The 19,430-nt window shown below is 51.5% G+C and overlaps 4 protein-coding genes across 4 annotated transcripts; all 4 read right to left on the bottom strand.

Moving 5' to 3' along the window:
* Window positions 1-26: 26 nt before the first annotated feature.
* On the bottom strand, window positions 27-2,135 carry BDZ83DRAFT_797644 (major facilitator superfamily transporter). The gene is made up of 3 exons (XM_060515902.1): window positions 1,517-2,135; window positions 1,012-1,387; window positions 27-954 (listed from the first exon to the last, which is right to left on the bottom strand). The coding sequence occupies exons 1-3, from the start codon at window positions 1,761-1,763 to the stop codon at window positions 201-203; spliced, it is 1,377 nt and encodes a 458-aa protein (XP_060358073.1). The 5' UTR covers window positions 1,764-2,135; the 3' UTR covers window positions 27-200.
* Window positions 2,136-7,775: 5,640 nt separating this feature from the next.
* BDZ83DRAFT_642847 (phytase) lies at window positions 7,776-10,697 on the bottom strand. The gene is made up of 3 exons (XM_060509641.1): window positions 9,753-10,697; window positions 8,736-9,700; window positions 7,776-8,678 (listed from the first exon to the last, which is right to left on the bottom strand). The coding sequence occupies exons 1-3, from the start codon at window positions 10,368-10,370 to the stop codon at window positions 7,904-7,906; spliced, it is 2,358 nt and encodes a 785-aa protein (XP_060358074.1). The 5' UTR covers window positions 10,371-10,697; the 3' UTR covers window positions 7,776-7,903.
* Window positions 10,698-11,974: 1,277 nt separating this feature from the next.
* On the bottom strand, window positions 11,975-13,207 carry BDZ83DRAFT_758199 (Intradiol ring-cleavage dioxygenase; the record flags this gene model as incomplete). Its single annotated transcript, XM_060514995.1, has 2 exons — window positions 11,975-12,900; window positions 12,955-13,207. 2 exons carry the CDS (start codon window positions 13,205-13,207, stop codon window positions 11,975-11,977), a joined length of 1,179 nt encoding a protein of 392 aa, XP_060358075.1.
* Window positions 13,208-17,403: 4,196 nt separating this feature from the next.
* BDZ83DRAFT_593184 (cytochrome P450 ClCP1) lies at window positions 17,404-18,206 on the bottom strand (the record flags this gene model as incomplete). The annotated part of the gene is made up of 3 exons (XM_060506604.1): window positions 17,404-17,566; window positions 17,643-17,809; window positions 17,889-18,206. Coding segments are annotated over 3 exons (648 nt in total), but the record flags the coding sequence as incomplete, so codon positions are not given.
* Between the last annotated feature and the right edge of the window lie 1,224 nt (window positions 18,207-19,430).

The following is a 19,430-nucleotide window of genomic DNA, read 5'->3' on the forward strand; positions in this document are numbered from 1 at the left end:
CTCTTCAGCTTGACAACTTTGAGAACAGGGCTCAACTGGGCTTGAGCCACCTTTATTAAAAAGTGGCACTCTCGTCGTCCAAAATCCTAAGAGACCAAATCACATTACTCGTAGATCAGATATCGGGAATGAGTGATGATATCTCTGTACAACTTTTTGCATGTAACTAAAAGTATGTATAACACAGCCAAGGAGGCATCTCAAACCGCCTTATTCAGCTTCCAGCCACCAGCAAACCCGCGCGAAATGCAAATCGTGACACCACTAGCCGCAAGGCAACATCCCGACCAGATCCAACCGCTCAAGTATCCGTGCGACCTGGACAGCGCACCAGCAATGGGCGATCCGAACAGGAGTGCCACCGACATGACAGTAAAGGCCATACCAAACCTGGTGCCCATGTAACTCTTGTCAGCTGTAAGCTTGACGAACGTAGTCGGCTGCAAGCCGAAGAACGTTCCGCTGAAGAAGCCATACACCACAGTGACGGCAATGAGTGAAGCCTGGCTGTTCGTCGCCGCAAAGCAGAAGGCGGCAATCGACATGACGAAGACGGCGCTAGCAATCATGTTCATGATGCCAATGTAGGGTGCAAAGAAGTTGGGGATGATGCGCCCAACAATAGAGGCGCCGTTAAGCATCGAGAGGAGGTAGAGCGCAACATTCTCGCTGGCCATGTGGTTCTCGAGGGCGTAGCTCTGCACGTAGACGTACGGCGTGTACATGCCCAAGAAGAGCAAACAGCAGGCGCCGAGGAAGAGAAGGAACGGGAGATCGCGGAAGACAGACTTGTCGACGAGCGGTCGCCGCTTGAGAGGGATCTTGAGTTTCGATGTCTTGATGACGAGGTTGGCTACGCCGAGCGTCACAAGCGCGATGAGCGCGAAGACGAGGACTGTCCATCGGAAGCCGATCTTAGGCTGGATTGCTCGGAACATTGCTGGTAGGACGAGACTGCGCATGGTGTTAGTCGACTCTAGGTTCTAGCTTCTCGCTCAAAGCGACACTTACCCGCCAACACCGCTACCGTTGGCCGCGATGCCATTGGCAAGTGCAAGCCTAGTAGAGAACCATTGCGATGGGAGTGCGACGCCTAGCGTAGACAGACATCCTGTTCCGAGGCCGATGATGAGACCCTGGCAGAGCAGGAACTGCCACAGGTTCTGGCAGAAGGCTTGGAGGATAAGCCCGATCAGCACCAGGATGGATCCTACCACCAGCAGGTATCGTGAGTAGCCCAGGTCGTAGATTGGGCCGATGATGAAACCCAAGAAGACCATAAGAAAGTTTTGCAGGGAACCAATTGTCGAGATCTCAAATGCAGTGTTGTTTTTCAGGAGATCAGACTGGTAGTAGGCCTGAAAGGCACCGAAGCTCGAGATGAGACCTGGAACGATACCCAGTCAGCGAACCACATTCCAAGAGGAGGATGTCCCATGTTGGCGTTGCCGCTGCAACAACATCTCACGATGGTTGCATCGCGTAAAACGCGAATCTGAAGATCGATCTTGCTTACCCCATGTGTTAAAGTAGATGAAGAAAGACCCAAGGATGTGGAGCCATGCTTGTAGACCACCGTCAGGAGGTCCAGCAGGGGTTGTTGTTGACTTCTCTGCAGTAGGTGATGCTTGAGACGATGATGTCGGAGGGCTATCGTTACTGCTTGTGTTGTCTGTTGCAATGACGGAGGTATCTATCGCGGCCTCGCGTGTGCTGGCGACCTTCTCCAGCTCCCTTGGACTCTCATTCGAAGTTGGAGCCATTGTCGACTGAGCAAATCGTCCGAACCCAACTCCGTCCTACGTTAGCGGCTCAGGGCAGGATGCCAAAGTCTATCCCAGCTTCAAATGGTCTGAAAGATTGCGATAACCGCCTTATCAGTGCGCCAATGCGACAAAGTAAGGTAGAGAACAAAAGAAAGTTTAAGTGATGAAAGGGGGTGTGTGAGTTAGCATCAATTGGACAATGCAGGGTCTCAGTCGAGAAACGCGGTTCGGCAGTAGGCAAAATACTCCCGAGCCACGTCTTCTTACGCTCATCTAAGCAAAAAATTGCGTTGTCAAAGGCCCCTTTTTTCATGGGTTGTGGGGAAACTTTTTGCCTTGGAATTTTTTCTTCTTATTCAGTCGACTGACTGATAAGATGAGCCGATGGTCTTGTATTGATTCAACCCACTTCCCTGTTCTCAATGCAACCCTTTATTGTTGATGTGATCGGGTCCCCCGACAGTACCCGCTCCGCAACGCGGCACCTGCAGGAGATCGCATCTACATTAGATGTGGCGCCTCGGTATGGCATCGGAATAGAACCGTCTTTAATTCTTCCTTGGGAAGGTAAAATCTTCAAGTTAGCAACAGGTGCACTGCCCTAGGTGTTGGGCTCTACCGAACCTGCACTTCGCATTGATCAATAGCATCGCTTGACACAGCATCTATGAGACTCAATTCATTCCTCTCATCTTCTCTCAGATGGATGGCCAAAACCAATGACAATATGCTGGCGAAAGCGAGACCTCGGCCGGTGCCCGGGAAAGATCGTCAGAGGTGCGGAATGCAAACCGGCGACAGCGCCAGTTTAGGCAGGCTAGCCCACTGATCTGCCGCGCGCGTCGGGTCGCCACTGGGGCAGAGTCCAGGTTATGCTGGCCAGAATGCAACGGGTTTGACAACCTGCCAAAATGGGCTGACAACCCATCCACAGATCCAGCTGGATAGTTTTGCCCATTTCGGGTCAGAAACTGGGGCCGGATCTGACCATGTTTCGGCCGTTCTCCATTAACCATTGGTCGTGCGTTTTCGGCACTGGCCGTTGACTGCCCGAGGTCGTCGTAGCCAAATTGAGATGGTATTGAGGGAATGACGTACAGTCATCACTAATTGTCGTGTTGTTTAGGTTCAAAGTAACCATGGTTGCCGTGGAAGCTGGGCCGAACAATACTTTTTCTGGAAGTGCTCTGCTCAGCCCTGTATGAGTGTCATTTCAATTGATCAAATTTGATCTAACAATAGGATGACGACCAGAGCAAGTCAACCAAAGGCTCTCAGGAAAGATCAATAGGAGAAGAGGGACTAGAATTCGCTGTTCTCACTAGGGTGTCTGTTGCACGGACGCGACGACCCAGAGGGTTCATGATAACAAAGGCGAGCACTTTACGCGCGCATTTCAATAACTCAATCTTGCGCACTAAGAAAAGAATTGACAGCAATACTTGACGATCGTAATGGCCATCCATCATCATCATATCTTGAGATGTTCCAAAACAAGCGCATCATAAGGTTTGCTGGAAACCCTTGTTTCATGTTGCTACGCGTAGAATGCAGATTGACCGGGGACTTCGAGAAGACTCTTGCTAGAATGTATTCGGTCTAGAATAATTAACCTCTCAAATTCCTCGCCATTGAGGTGATGAGCGCAAGCGACCTGTCGTCGTTCATCGTCGAGAAGCTTCTAGAATTCTCAACCTCCCCTGTGCTTACGCCCTAAGCTTGATCTGGACCCTTGGTCAGCTACACTCTCCTTGGCGACAAGGTTCCGCGACCTGGAATACCTCGCGTTACTGCTAGTAAGGAATGTACCAGTAGAAAGAAAAGGATTTACGCTCTATGGTTGGACGCCCTCAAGAGTTCATGCATAGTCAATTGCTAGGTTAGCAAATTTGTTCAAGTTGAGATGACAGTCCAAGGGCGTCGCTTAAGCAGGCACCAACGTCTTACAACTTCTGTAGGCTTCTCCAGTGGCTTGGTTCACTCTAGGAGCGGGGAACTAAGACCACATCATCGTGATTATCATTCAACACTTGTTTGGGAAGAACAGCTGGCAAGTGTAGATAACAGGCCCTCAGGATGATCGACGGATGCATATAAGGAAGTGAGCTTATCAAGGATCCGAGAGTTCAGGGAATGAAAGGAGAAGAAAGTATGATCATTTAGCAAAGACACAACCTTCCAATCTTCACGACTTTCAGAATTATTCTACAATGTCTTCAACATCAGTTTTATCGAAGACGCTTGAGTCCATCACCGGTACTAAGATTCGCGAATTGGAGAAGCAACGAACCCAGTACGAAAGCCGCAAGGCCAAAATCCTCCAAGAGGCCGAAGAACACCCCGATCAGGGCGACCGCATCCGCTGTTTGCTTCGAGGAGTCAAGGAACTTTACGCAAAAGGACGCGACGACGATCCTAGCATCGTCAATATCGACAACTTACTGGCTCAGTCCAAATATGACACGTCGGTGCCTCCCTCGATGTTGCAGTCATCTGAGGACCTGTTGAGGTCTAAGCTTGACGTACAAAGCCATAAGCTTAGCATGGCTCACTTGTACTCCCGACTTGTTACCGAGTGGATCAGTCCTGGAGATTCCATGGAGGCTTCCGATGCCGCCGAGCTGTCGAAGGAAGACTCCTCTTTCGAGGTCATCGACCAGAAACAAGAGCGTCTTCAGAACCTCCGTGACCAGTTCGAGAAGGTGGTATTCACACCATTGGAGACTGACGAATCGGAGATCAACGCATATCTGGCAAGTCTCTTCAAGACGAGGGAGAGTGAAAGGGCGCTTGAGGACGTGCGGCAACGGATCGCGCGAGCGAGCGAGGACTTTCTCAAGAGACGGAACCCGTTCAACACGACCACGCTAAAGCTGTGCATTGCCAGCCTCCTCCAGCAGGATCTCCTAAGCGATGAGAAACAGGCGATCTTGCGCGAGTTTGAGTCCAACAACGTCGTTCTGCGGGAGATCGCCGACGTTCTCAATACGCGATTCGTCGACTTTGAGAACTGGGAGTGGGATGCTGGCGAGGAGGGAGTGTCATACGTTCCGCGCCAGCAAGCCAACGGTAAGTACCGCATCTGGATGGACGAAGATGTGCTGCAGGCTATCTTCATTCACTGGATCGGTGTCAACAGCTGCGTTAGCTTGAAGCGAACCCTCACAGATCTCGTTTCTCTGGACGGAACCGACCAAGTTTGGAGGTGGCACGCTGAGCCACCCATGACTGAGAGACAGATCCAGCGTCGGGCATATTATCTTAGCGAACTGCCGACCCTGGTTTTTGGTGAATCTTCGCATTCAGCAACAACGAGATGGCCTAGGGGAGGTGCCAGGGGGCGCGGAAGAGGAGGGAGGGGAGCATCTTTCCGGAATTCCCAACCCCGGCCTTCAATCTCTGATGATACGGTTGCAGGTTTTCGCAGAAAAAACTTCATTGATTACTTTTGCCTCGCCGCCTTGCCGAGCCAGGTCAATACGCTCAACGAGGAGATGTACGATGATGGAAGAATGTCAGAAGAGGAGGATGATGATAATGTCTCCTCGTCTGAATGGGAAAAGGCCAAGAAACCGGCCCTGAACATCAAGCAGTTTCTTCTGCGCACGCTTGCGACTGAGACGATGCTCCATCAAGCGCTTGATGGCACAGCTGCCGTGGTGCAGTCTGATCTCAAGTGGTTTGGGGCAGGCCTATCTCACACATCAATCTTTGCCGTACTGCGCTTCTTTGGGTTCCCGGAGAACGTTATTGCGTTCTACCAGAAGGTTCTAGAGACGCCGATTAACCTAGGCTCGTCTTCCGAGTCAGAGTCCTCATCAAACGCACCGCGCACCAGGCGCAGGGGCATGCCAATGAGTCGATCGCCAGCGAAACTCATCGGCGAGGTGGTCTTGTTTGTGATGGACTTTGCCGTCAACCAGGAAACGGGGCTACAACTTTATCGCCTTCACGACGACCTCTGGGTTGCTGGGAGTCCTTCGAATACTGCTAGAGCCTGGGCTGTCATGCAGCACTTCGCTAAGATCATGGGGTTGGAGTTCAATATGAAGAAGACTGGCTCGGTGTATTTGACTAATGAGGGAGTTCCTCGAAATGAAGCCTTCGATGAACAGTTGCCCAAGGGCCCTGTCAGTATCGGCCACCTCGTGCTCAACCCTCAGACTGGAAAGTGGACCATTGACCAGACGAACGTCACAGAGCACCTGAAGCAGCTTCAGAAACAACTTGCTGAGTGTCGGAGCATCCTCGACTGGGTACGCACATGGAACAGCTGTATCGGCCGCTTTTTTGGTCAAGCGTTTGGAGAGCCGGCCTATTGCTTGGGCAAGGAACACGTCGAGAGTGTTTTGCGAACCTACCAGAAGATGCAGCACGACATCTTTGCGCCATATTTTACTGAAATGGGCAGCAACCCGATTCCCGGCGCAGCGAGCAGTCAACTGAGCGCAGTCCACTACCTCAAATCCAAGATCGAGCAGCGTTTCGGTGTTTCGGATGTGTCGGACGCCTTTATCTTCTTCCCGGACCAGCTAGGTGGCTTGGGACTCCAAAACCAGTTCATACCATTTCTCAAGGTCCAGAAACATCTGTGTGGAATAGGGGTGTCTCCAGAGGAGATGGTCCAGAGCTTTTTCGATCGAGAACGCAAGGACTATGAGGATAAGAAGAGGACATTTGAGTTGACGAAGGCTACCGAGACGCGTGAGCTAGGGGATGATCTCCTGAGCCGGCTCGACGCGCAATCTCTCGACCTGGAGGACTTAGGGACGTTCTTCACCTACGAGGAATTCGCCAAGAACAGAAGTACGACGAGCAGTCATTTGAAAGACCTCTACGAGCGTATTCAGGGGACGCCGACTGTACTAGGCGCCAAGGCTGAGCCGCAAGTCTACCACGCGTTGGAGGACTTGCCTATCCAACCGGCCATTTTGCGGTCTGAGCTGCGGTGGGTGGTCCAGATGTATCATCAGGAGGCGAAAGATCGGTTCGATGGTCTTAGGCTCATTGAGGAGCGATTCCTGCCGCTGGGCGTCATTGATATGATGAGGCAAAAGACCGTGAGATGGGGGTTGGTCCTTTAGCATACCGTACACAGATGTATTAAAGCAAGCAGTAATGGTATAGAGTCCTTGTTAAATTTTGCTGTGGAACACATCGCGCGCATCATTCTTTATCGACTGCCAGTCTCACAAATATTTGAAGTCGCCTAATATGTGCACAAATATTTTCGCCCTTGACCTCGCTATCCAATGTCAACTACCTAGATCAGTGACTTTGCGACTCCGACGTACAACATTCATTAGTAGTGAATGTGGGATTATATGGCCCCGAACAACACTAAGCTCACATACCCCTACCGGACGACGATACCATATGAGGATGCAGTGATTCAGGGAAATCACTGAGCTTGTATATAAGCCACTAGCTATTGTTCAACGAAGAGTTGAAATTCTTATTCAACACAACGACTCAGGTTGAGCAAATCCCATTGCATCACTTCAATAGGTACTTTTCTAAACGCGGAAAGACGCAATCATCACGAGCAAGAACAGAAATCGACTTCGGTTGAGTCAAGTTTATCACCCGCACTTGACCCAAGCAAATAACAAGACACAATACCATGTGCAAGCTAACACAGATCAGAACTCTTCATACAGGCGGGTCATTGCTTCTTGCTGCAGAAGACGAGCAACAGCGACGGCGACTGCCTGTCGGAAGGCTCAGCAACATTCGCTCACTTAGATCAGCCTAAGAGTCGAAAATGTCTCGAAACAAGAGTGTCGTTTAAGGATGGGATAGTATGGGAGAAGCCGGTAGTAATGGACTCTTCGAACTCGGGTATTGGCGATGTTTCGAGGTTGGAACAATCAGTTAGGTGGTTGAGATTTTTCAGGTCACATCTCTCCAATATGGAAACAGCATTCTCTATACAATCAGACGATTCTAAACTTCTTAACAGACTTCGGAACCAGGCGGCAACTTGCTAACTCTATTGCGTATCATAGATGCATTTCATTAAGACCGTTGAATAATGTGGTTTCCATCACTCAAGTCGTTGAGGCTAGTAAATTTGACAAGTATGATTATTGACATCTATGTAAGCTAGTAATCGCATCGGCAACCCATTGTTCTATTTACTTCCTCGGGTCCCAATTAGCATCTACATCATCAAGGAGGTTCATAGCCTTGATCACATCGGCCCCAAGAATCTTCTCCAGGCTTACTAGCTTGAAGCTAGCTTCGGTACTGGTACTACCGTCAGGTAGTTGGTTCGCATCATCGTGGGTAACAAACAACCCGTGCGGGAAGTCCTTTCCGAGGTGTGTTCCGACCGCGGTTATACCATCGGTATTCGAGACCGCATCAATTTGCCCATCCGATGACTTGAGAATCGTGAAAGTTGTCACATAGTAGTGAGGATCGGCCCGGGTGTACACGTTATAAGAACTGACGCCCTGATTAGACACGAGAATGTATCCTTGATCGGGTCTGACGCCGTAGACAAGAGTGACACCCTCCACGTCGGCGAAGGTCTGGCCATCTCCCACAAAAGCAATCTGAATGGCATCATCATCCGAGGAATCGGGCTCGGCACCGTATCGCCACAGCGCAGAAGGCTCTTCGCCAAGGAAGATCCAAGCGTTCTCCTCGTCCGTTACACATCCCTCAACCTGGCCGCCTGACCCTCCTGTGAAGTCGCGAACGAGAGTGGTCTGGAGTGTACCATTCGAGTTGGAAGTTAACTCGTATTGTAGATAGCGAGCAGACTTTTCGTTGACAAAGAGGTATTGCTTGCCGCTGGTGGGAGACTTGTAGACACAGGAACCATAGACTTTGTAGTCCTCTGGCACAGGCTGTATGCCGCCGGGAATATCTTTCAGGGTTCCATTTGATGTCATTTCGAAAAGACTTCCAATGTGTCAGTGCAAGGTAACTTGAATCCAGCAAAATTGGTATACCACTTACCAAAGCGTATCGTCGCCACGGCAAGCAGCAAAAGCGAGATCGACAGTCCTGTTTCCAGCTTGGAAGCCGTAAATCATGTCAACGTTGTTGGGCTCCGCCGCCGGCAGAGTTTGTAGCAGTTTGCCCTTCAGATCGAAAACACCCAAGCCGGCACCCTCAGTCGACTTGGTCGTAGTAATGATGCGGGAATTCTCTGCTGATTCCGGTGAGATCCAGATGGCGGGATCATCTCCATCGCCGCCATTTTGGTCAGTTTCGTAGGAAGCCTCAACTAAGACTGCCGAGCAGAAGAGCCCTCCCCAACCGTTCTCGCATTTGCACTGTTGCGGCCCAACACACTCGCCATTTCCAGAACAATTCTTCATGCATTGGATTTGATCGCACTTGTCGCCGGTAAAGCCAGCGAAGCAGCCGCATCCTAAGGCATTCTCCTGACAGTAGCCGTTGCCCGAGCAGGCGTCGCAAATCGGAGAACGATCGCGGGATCCAGTTGGGTTCCGAGGGTCATACGCGGTGTTGGCATCTATCCCGAGGTCATCGAGAGCACTATCCAAGGACACCACTCCAAATCCAGCAACGTTGTCTGCTTCAACGGCAAAGCCAAGAGCACCACTAGGGTACTTTGCCGTCGATCCCTGATAGATACTGAGCCCCTGAACTTCGATATCTTCGAGACCAGTGAGCTTGATGTTGCCGACGAGGTCGAATGGATACTTGTAGACGGCGATGCTACTTTCTTGAACGACAAACAAGTACTCGGTGTCGGTGGAGTTCGAGGCGTATGTTGCGATACCAGTCACATCTTCCGCTGCTTCGCCAAGCTTAGTGATTTCTGGGGCAATGGTTGATTCTTTGAGATCGAAGATGTAAACATCTTTGTCATCGTCGGCATTGACGACCATTTTAGCTTGTGATTGTACCACAGCACAGCCAGAGAACTCCGTCGGGACTGGGATGCTTTGAACCTGATTCAGTCAGTGAGAAATGAGTTGAGCGGCTGGAGCCGGGGTTTCTCGCCTCCACCAGTTCAATGGAGTCCTTGGTCGGGCGGACTAGATACTGCACCACCACACTCTTGCCGAAAAGAAAGACGTAGTCATTCAAACTCTTGGTTCGCCACGAGCACATGGCTGCCCAATCTCCAAGCATCGTCACTTGGGCTGATTCAATCTCCTTAAATTCTGGCATCTCGTAGACACGGATGATGGAGTCCGGCATCGCAATAGTAAGCGCATAGTCTTTCCCCGTAACATTGTAGACTGTCGTGATGATCTTTGTTCGGCCAGTGATCATGGACTTGACCTCGGACAATGGCGAATCGCTGTTCAGATCCCACGCATGGAATCCTCCCGTGGCAGCACCACCATCGTTTCCCAGCAGCAGAGGCTTCTCTTTGGAGTAGAAAACATTTGTCCAATCGGCTTCGAGTTCGCCACCGGTCAGGGCTGTGATGTTGGCTTCGACGTCGGTGGCCGTGGCTAGCCAAGGATGCATCGCGACCGCGGCGATGGCGACGGCGCATGCGAGGTACTTGAGGCCCATGGCGGTTAGGTCAAGTCGGTAGAGGTCTGCCTGACATGACAAGACGTGCAAGCTCAAGGCTCGTCTTATGAGGAGGAACACTTCATTTATCATGTCGTCTCAATGCCCCCTCCAAGCGGGCGGACAGCGGAGGAGCGGGTGGCCCCACGCCTACAGGGCCGGGATCGCAATGCAAGTTCAGCCCCTCCAGGTCCCCTTCAGGGATGAGAGGCTAGGCTACAACCTTTCACCGAATCTGCTTTCAGTTTGGCAATTTGAAGGACGGATTCTGCGTCAATACTGCGGGTGATGGAACACTGATGGTTCCCTTCGGGTGAAACGCGTGCATGAAAGGGAAGAAACAATTGGTGGACGCGATGGGACGAAGAATATTGGAGCTTCCACTTTTGGAGTCGTCCGTCTTGGCATTGGAACACCATTATTCCAAGATTAAGTCACAGGTCCAAACGAGGAGCTGGTTGAGAGAAAATCGACTTTTGATTCTGTCAGAAAAGTTAAATGCCATGCGTCCCACAACCCGCTGTACCTTAATTGTGCGGTGACATCGGGGGGAACTTCCGAGGCCGACATTCGGTTTCCGCTTTCTGCCCTTCGCAACTTCACAATTGGCTCCTGTTCAAGGCTGAGCCGATTTAACGCGCTCGGGTCTCGTCGCGGGCTTCAGACGCCAAGCTCCAACTTGTCATCATTTGTTTTGGCTCCTCGATCTCTATGAAATGTGACTGGACGCAGCTAGGACAAATAAAGCATCATCCCATTTTTCAAATGATGGTTTTGAACTTCGAAGAGCGCATGCAAGCAAGATGGATTTGCCGCGGTTTCTTGCACCTCATCGGATGAGCACCGACAGCGTGCGTTTCCTTGCGGTTCAATCGGTGCTAGTAGCCTGTCCCTCGATCATCTATACTCGCGCTCCTTTTTCTCCTAAATAGGTAAGTCAATTAAAGGATCGTAGGCATCATATGATCATTGTCAACTTCAAACGGCTTGACGAGATAAATCAATGCCCTAAAAACTAGCCAAAGTAAGAAATCAAGGCGTACAGTTAACATAAAGCACAGAAAAGGAAGATAGGGGTTGAAGCGATAATTCAGTTCAATCCGCGACGAGTAACTTGTTCATTGCAAGAAGAGTAAGTAAGAAGAGCAGTTAAGGTAGTGTTGAACCTCTATGGTCAACCTTGACAGCGGCGGCACCCACGCTGACAGTGTTTGTACAAAAACATATATCTCAAGGAACCCATGTAACTTGTAAGAGCATCAGCCGACAGTAACTTAATCACGATCCGAGCCACGAGTTCCACATAAGGACCACGTTACACTTTATAGCCACTCTCGGGACTTCCGCTCCCTGGCATGGTTCTTGGGGACTGGATCCAGTCCAATCCTAAAGATTGAAAGGCCTTGAAATGATCACATCAAGCAGACTTGATCACTCTCGAATCCTCACCTCGCCTACCTAGTGTCTCAGGTAGGATGAACGCAACGGCAAAAGCCAAAAGTTCTCGGCAAAAGTATCTATCAGCAAGACTTGAATGGATAATCGTTGAAGTATGAATGAAATGGTATTTGTGCGCTCAATCTCATTGAGATTGTATGTTCAATGCATCTAAAGGTATCTGAAATCCTATCATACAATAAAGAAATTGGAGCAGGCCGTTCTGAAAGTCCCGCGTCAGGCCCATCGACTAGAGTGCCTTACGAAGAGGGAGCAGCGGTTCCGGAGGGAGGGCTGCCGCTCATGGTGGCGTTGCCACCGGGGCCGCCGGAGCCACCACCGCCGCCAACAGTGGCGCCAGTGGAGTGGCCACCATCCTCATCAAGGTAGCCGGCAATGTTGTAGTAATCATCATCGGTGTAGTCAGCGGAAGCATTGACACCGATCTGGATCCAGGCGAAGAGACCGTCCTGGAGGTCATCGCTCAGGTAGACGAACTGAGGGAAGGGATCGTAGGAGGCATCAGCCTGGAGGATGGACCACATGTCGTCGGCGTTGGAGGTGATGCTCTGCTCGTTGGTGTTGTAAGGGTAGAGCTCCTCGACGGCGGAGCGGATGGACTCGGGCCAGAAGACCTGGCCGATGTGGCTGACGGGAGCATTCCAGACGGAGATGGTGCCGTTGGGCATCAGAGTCGCGTTGGTGTGCGAAAGCAAGTGGGTGTGGGTGGCGCGGCCCTCGTAGTGGCCGGGGAAGATGGTCTCGAACTGAGCGACACCGTCGGCGTCGGTGAGCTGAATACCGCGGAGGAACGTGCTGTTCATGCCGTCGGCGGCGTAGTTGCCGTTGGTGGAGATGCCGGAGTAGATACCGGTGGCGTTGCAGTTCCAGATGTCGACGGCGACCTGGGGAATGGGGTCGCAGGTGGCGACGTCGACGTACTGGACCTCGAGGAAGACGGGGACACCATCGCACCACTTTTGCTCAATGACGTTGGAGCGCATGTTCTCGCCGACGATGTAGTAGGGGCCGTCGGTGATCTCGGGGGCCAAGACGCAGGAGGTGTTGGCGCTGAAGACATCCTCAAGAGGGGTGAAGATGCCGTTGTTGCTGGAGGCGGTCATGTTGTGGTTGACTTCCTCCCAGGCGGTGAGCGCGTCCGCATCACGACGGTACTTGCGGGCAGCTATGGAAAACGTCAATGGATGTTTGCACAAGTCTCAGACAAATAGGTACTTACGGGTCTTGAGGCCCTTGGCGGCGCGGATGTCCTTGACCTTCTGGGCACGGCGCTCAACGGCGCGCTTCTTCATGGCCTGAGCACCAGCAGTGTTGGAGCAGGCGTTCAGGGAGCGCTGGCCGACGGCGGCGACGTTGTCACGGAGCTGGATGTTGCGCTTCATGTGTTCATGGCTGTGGTGCTCGCCGGGGTGGGCAGAGACGCAGCCTGCGAGGGCGAGGCCGGCGGCCGAAATGGTGGAGATGCGAACCATTGTTGATATTGTCGTAGTAAGACCAGATTTGTAGCGAATGTTGAAGACGATTTTAAGTCTTTTGTTGTAGAAGCGACTGTTGTTGCTGCGGTGGTTGCGGCTGATGGTTCTTTCGATATCACAGATGTCCGGCTCCAAGACTAGTCTTTATACAATTCGATCTTCGTTCTACATCTCCGCCATCTTCCACTATCAACGCGTTCATCTCTACGTGATGTGGACGTTCGATGGAGACTTCGCTCTCATCCGATCCCCTTACATGGGGGAGTCCTCGTCACCTCCCGTCCGGCCCTGCTATTTTTGACTCTTCCATCGAGAGTCTGCGGTCCATCGTCTGAACATCCGTCCAACCAGGACCGCGCAAAAGGTCATACGCTACCCGTTGCCGTCGTGGCACGCAAGGGTTCCGTACTTCTGAGCCTCACATACACGACTTCGTTCCCCGCCAGGGGCGTATTTTCAACTTTTCGAGTCAATGCGTCTCCACGCCAGTGCCTGTCCTTAAGCGTCCTTGACGTCCTTAACTCAGCCTCAGAGCACACGCCAAGCGGTTAAGAAATGCTTGGAGAAGCTTGAGATGGAAAGAAGGTGGTTCTAAAGCGGAACCCGGGGTCGATCCGGAGTGGGGACTGGTCCCGGGAGCGACCTTCGGGCCTCCCACATCCCGTTTCGTTCCCGATGTTGGCGGAAAGACTTTCTGGGTTTGGTTCCTTGACATTTTGGGCCTTCTCAGGTAAAAGTTCCAAGGGGCACCGGATGACGAGGCCACTCCCCACTTGGCGGGTGGCGCCGCTGCGCGTTCGCGCAAGCTTCAATGAGATTGGACTAAATTCCGCTGACTTGAACAAAACATGCTCGACGGAGCTCGGGAGACAGTGGGCTTGAGCGGAGAGACCATGTCAAGCTTGTTTATTTCCCTGGGCCACATCGGTCTGTGGGAGAGCTTTGGAAAGGGGCGGAGAACGCTCTCGCCGGCCCCGAATTTTCTTCCCTTTTTGTCTCCTATGCTCCAGTCAACGCGGAACACTTGCGGAGTAGATGGAAGCTGTGGAAAAAGAGAGCAGAAAGAAGACCTCCTCTGAAAACATTGCCATCCGGCTTAATTGACTTTTGACTTTCAGCTATCTTCATCATTGAGCAGACGAGTTGAGCGTGCATGCATGGTGTGGAGCAGAAAATCTCCCACACTGAAAGAGAGTGTCGGAACTTTTAGGCCTTGCGTAACTTTATTCAAGGGGGGTTCATCTTGTCTCAACGTCCCGCGGCTCAGCCTATGTAAACCAAACAAATATGAATCGTCCAGCGAAGGTAACTGGACCTATTAGTCTACCTCCCTGTGGCCGGCTGCACCGACACAGTGACACGTTGCCCGGGATCCCTAATTCTAAGACGAGACGAAATGAACCTATCTGGGCGCAGTCAATCAATCTGAATTGCCGTCATTGGCTGTCGGGCCAGTTGTGGCCCTCAACCGCAATCGAGGCCTGGAGGGGGGAGGGGTGTTCGGAGTCGTCACTCGACGCGTGTCAGTCATGACTTGTCTAATTCCGGGTAAGGGCGCTCTTTATCATTTCGTAATGCGACACCACAACAGTTCTCAACAGCACCTTGATCTCTCTTCTAAACTCGGTCTCCAGCTAAGCACATGCACCGTTGGGACTAAGCCTTTTCAGTCACGTTTGGAAACATTCTCCGGACGCCGCAGAGAGGACTGGCGCTTGACCGAGGCTCTGTCCAGAGTCCAGACTCCGGTGAGTAAGGTGGAAAAAAACTTGCGCACAGCCAATTCACATTCTCATTTGGATCGACACATCGAATTACCAGTAGAGCCACTTTTGGCTATTTCGCCGACTAAGTGACAAAGCCCGAATTGGTAAAATCTACCAGTCATATGTCTCCATCCATTATTTCCAATATCTCAGGGACAATCTCGAAGCCAGCATCGCCTATTAATTCAAGCGTTTCTCAAGTCCCCATAATAAGGATAGATAATTGTATTGCTTCATGTTTCGACCAGGCAGATCCGGTCTCCGCGTCCAGGCAGATTTGGCTGACCTGAGAGTTTCCATTGTCTAGAACAGAGAGAAGTCGGCCATCCCAATCGACCTCCATCCTCATTACAATATCAACCCTACCTTAGCTTGAACGAACTTCTACTTGCGGCGCACTCAACCACATTGTTTCTACCGGTGAACCTCGACACAGCGAAAAGCAAGTCCGCTGCCGTATGCAGCCTGCGGTCAAGTTCCACCCTCGAACACCCGGGTTCGTGAAAAGTAATAATGGGTACATCCGATGGATTGTCCAAGTTTTTCGACATCACACGATCTAGAAGACAATCGCATCGAGGTCAAGCGCCGATACAGAGATGACATGGACCATCTTGGTGCATAGTGCATTCGCACGAGACTTCAACGATGAGGCAGCAATTGATACCGATGGAGGCATATCGATGCCAGGCGAGCTGAGGTGATACGACATGTGTCACGTAACAAGGATAGGGACCGCAATCCACAAAGTGCCTGTCACGTGCTGTATCACGTGTATCTCACTTACATCCTGCATATAGACCTTTCTCTTTTGTCTATTTCTACTTTGATAGGTTAGGCCACTTTACCACACTCCGTATGCCCATTGCTGTGTGCCATAACTCGTGACAACATGCTGTCTGTGCACATGTCTCTTTACCCCATGCGCGAGGGAGACATGGTGATGAAAGATTGATACTGGAGTTGTCGAAAGATGTTGCTGAACCGTCCAATATGGCTTCGAATGCTCTGCAGCCCCTCAGGACAGGCCAAATGTATGGCCTTTCAAGCCAATAAAAGAGTTTGACTAATGCGAGGCAATCGTCGGTACTGCATTGACATCGTTTGTATGCTAACATGCGGTCGTGATATTCATCTCGAACCCGGCCGTCATTAGAGCACGTTACTCAGGGACATCTCGCCAGCCAATACGACTAAGTAAGTACTTGTCGGGTATAAGCATCCAGGTAGATTGATCGTTTGTGAACTGTTCCCACCACGCACACATGTACTCTTGCTTAGACCGGTGGTCTCCCCGTTCTCCGTAGAGGCAACGGCTTTGTCGATTTACTAATCGTATGGCTTTTGAAAAACTCTGGCTACCTTACCCAAGAGGTCTTCAAGTTCTGGTTGAGATATTCTCAGAAGTGGATCTATGCCGTCAGCATGATATTAAAGCAGCCTAAACGTAGCCCATCTGGGTTTCTTGTAAAAATGATTTTTCTGAGAATTGGGCATGTGCTTTGATAAGTTACAAGGTATGTTTTCCCCTAAGCACCCGTTAGCTTTCGGCCAAATAGCGTCTTTCACGAGGTCCAACGGGAGGTTCTACTCAGTAGATCCCGATGATCCTCCCAGGTGGTATCTTGGTCTTGCCTAGTGCGATCGATATCACTCATCGAGGCGCAACAGTAGGTGGTGCCGCTTAGTGGGAAGTTTTCTGACGCACAGCTTGAAAATATATGATGCAAATTGGTTTTTACATTGGAAATGGCCTTGGCCATATTTTTTCTTGGGTGTTTTCGAATCTAGAATCTTGCACGTGCATGATCGTATGCTTCCCGGCCACCTAAGGCCTGTTCGTAAGGGCTGTCACGTTTGGTGTAGTTTTGAGGCCTCTATCTTGGTGAATGCACACGTGGACGTAGACCTGAACACTTTCTTACATGTACCTGCCTCAATGAGACTGAACGTGGGTACCCAAGCCAATCCTCACGATTGACTGACGTGGCCAGTTACTCAACAGTATTGGACTAGCTATCTCAAATAAGAGTGTGATGCTAACTTCCCCCTTATTTCATCCTTGACTATGTGATTTCTACTTCCACAACTTCTGATAGAATTCAGTCGAAATGCCCATTGGCCTTCCCTGCAGAGCTTATCAGCTGCAAAGCTTCTCATTCATCAACAGAATCGCGAACTAGGAATCCAACTCTTGTGATACAACACCTATCGGAGACTGACATAGGCAGTGATGGCAGCATTTATATCAAGATTTTACTCATTTCCAAGTGCGAGGGGCAGTTCATGAGTAACGATATCCAATTGAGCTAGTTCCCAACGCCTACTCATAATGCAGCGCAAGCGCATGACGCCGAATCGATCTCGCAAGAGGAATCACCCTAGAAGACTGCCAAGTACCTATGCAGACACATAGACCCATAATATTCAAGCCTTTTCCCTTGGCGTGAGATACACATTGACTGGGCCCTTTTCCCAGAGGAGATAGACTTGACTCTTGTCATCCCAGCCCCGGCTTTCCTCCGATAGCTTCATGTCGAAGTTCCAGATCATTCTCGCAAGAATGAGACGCATTTCCGCGTAAGCCAAGCTGTAAAAAGATGCAGCAGATTAGCGCCCGACAATTCAACACGTCATCATGGAAGGCAGAGGATGATGCAACTTACTTTCTGCCAATGCAGTTTCTAGGGCCGACCGAGAACGGTTGGAACGCTTCCTTCTTGTCGCCAGAGAAGCGAGCATCATCGAGCCAACGCTCGGGGATGAAGGAGTCAGGGAGGGTGAAGTTCTCCGGGCTGTGGAAGGCAGGCCAATGCCAGACCTGTACCAGCGTCTGTATATCACCAACTCATCAGCATGATGTTCTTCTCCCCTTGTCAACCCTTCAGAAATTAATAGAACTATGGACTTACTCCGCTCGGCACATATTGACCCAGAAACACACCGCCATCGTCGGTGACTCTGCGGACGATTCCCGTAGGGACGGGAGGGTACATTCGAAGACCTTCGTTCATGACCGCTTGCAGGTACTGGAGCTGCTGCGCGCTGACCATCTCGATCTCTGCCTCGGAGGAGAAGGCTGTTCGGACCTCGTGGGTGAGTTTCTCGAGAGCCTGGCGGTTTGTGCAGAGGTAGTAGGTGATTGCTGACAGAGCTGTTGCGGTAGTTTCCGAGCCGGCGATGATGAGGACGGAGGAGTTGGATTTGAGTTCTTCGAAGTTGAGTTTCTGGTGCACCCGGTTGTTGTTGTTGTTGTTGTTGTTGTATTTAACGCCGTGGCGGCCGGGCTAGAGCCCTTACCGCAGACCTCCCGAAGGGTATATGGCGTGGAGGGCCGTGAGCCAAGGCTACCTACTCTACAGTACGTCGTCTCTTTACATCGTCCTCCAAATCATGCCTTGTGGCCACTACGCGTTCTGTCTGTCCCCGGTTCCCGCTGGTGCCCCAGTTTCATTCTTTCCCAAATCGTCCCTTGGAATCGGGAGGTTCTTTGTAGTCCGCACTCACATCTACCTAGGTGTGGATGCTGCTACCGCAGACAGATCTTCTGGAAGAAGTCCGTCACGCGGAGAAAGGCCTCGAAGCCTCGTGGGTCGGTGATTAATCTCTTGAAGTAGGCCTCGAGAGATCCCATAGGACCTATGGGCTCGGGCATACTGCGAGAGTGGAGGGTCGGCCACCGTTGCCTCCTCGCCAGCGTTAGTCGACAGTAGACCAGGTGGTCCACGTCTTTCGCCTCTCCACAAGAGCACATCATTAGAGCGTCGTCGTGGTTGAAACGTCGGTGATATTGCTCGAAGTCCCCGTGACCCGATCGTGCCGCCAGCAGGTGATGTAACGTAGCCCGCGGCAAGGCCAGTTCAGGAGGGCTGGACAGAGCTGCCTCAAGCCCCAAGTCCGCGTACCGCGGCCTTCGCTCTTTATACCACCATCTCCTGTGCTGGCTTTGTAATTTTTCCCTTGCAAGCCGCTTGATGCCCGCTAGTGTTGCCATTTGACCCATCCGCGCCGGCAGTGTCGTTCCTTCTTTGGCCAGCCGGTCCGCGGCCTCGTTTCCTTCGATGCCCTGGTGTCCCGGGGACCAGTGCGTCCGTATATCAAATATCCTGGCCGCTTCTTGGATTTCGAGGAACGCGTCTTGTGACGAGTCCGGCGCCTTGCCGCGGATGCCTTGTATAACGCTGGTGTTGTCGATACATATGTGGATTGGATGACCGCGATTGGTGAGCAGAGCCCTTCTGAGGCCGGTTCGCGCCCCTTCGACCTCGGCGTCGAACACTTCTGCTAGTCCGAGTCGGCCGCACCCTTGCGCTATGCGTTTGGAGTCTCGGTAGATGACGAAGCCGTACCCCACGGCTCCGTTCGTCGCCCTGGAGCCGTCCGAGAAGACGATCATATGGCTTTCCGGTACTGTCTTTAGCCAGCGCTCGAAAGCTTTCGCAGCCTCTTCTTTG

Source organism: Colletotrichum acutatum (genome assembly GCF_030867785.1).
Source record: "Colletotrichum acutatum strain CBS 112980 chromosome Unknown BDZ83scaffold_208, whole genome shotgun sequence".
In the NCBI taxonomy this organism is placed as follows: domain Eukaryota; kingdom Fungi; phylum Ascomycota; class Sordariomycetes; order Glomerellales; family Glomerellaceae; genus Colletotrichum; species Colletotrichum acutatum.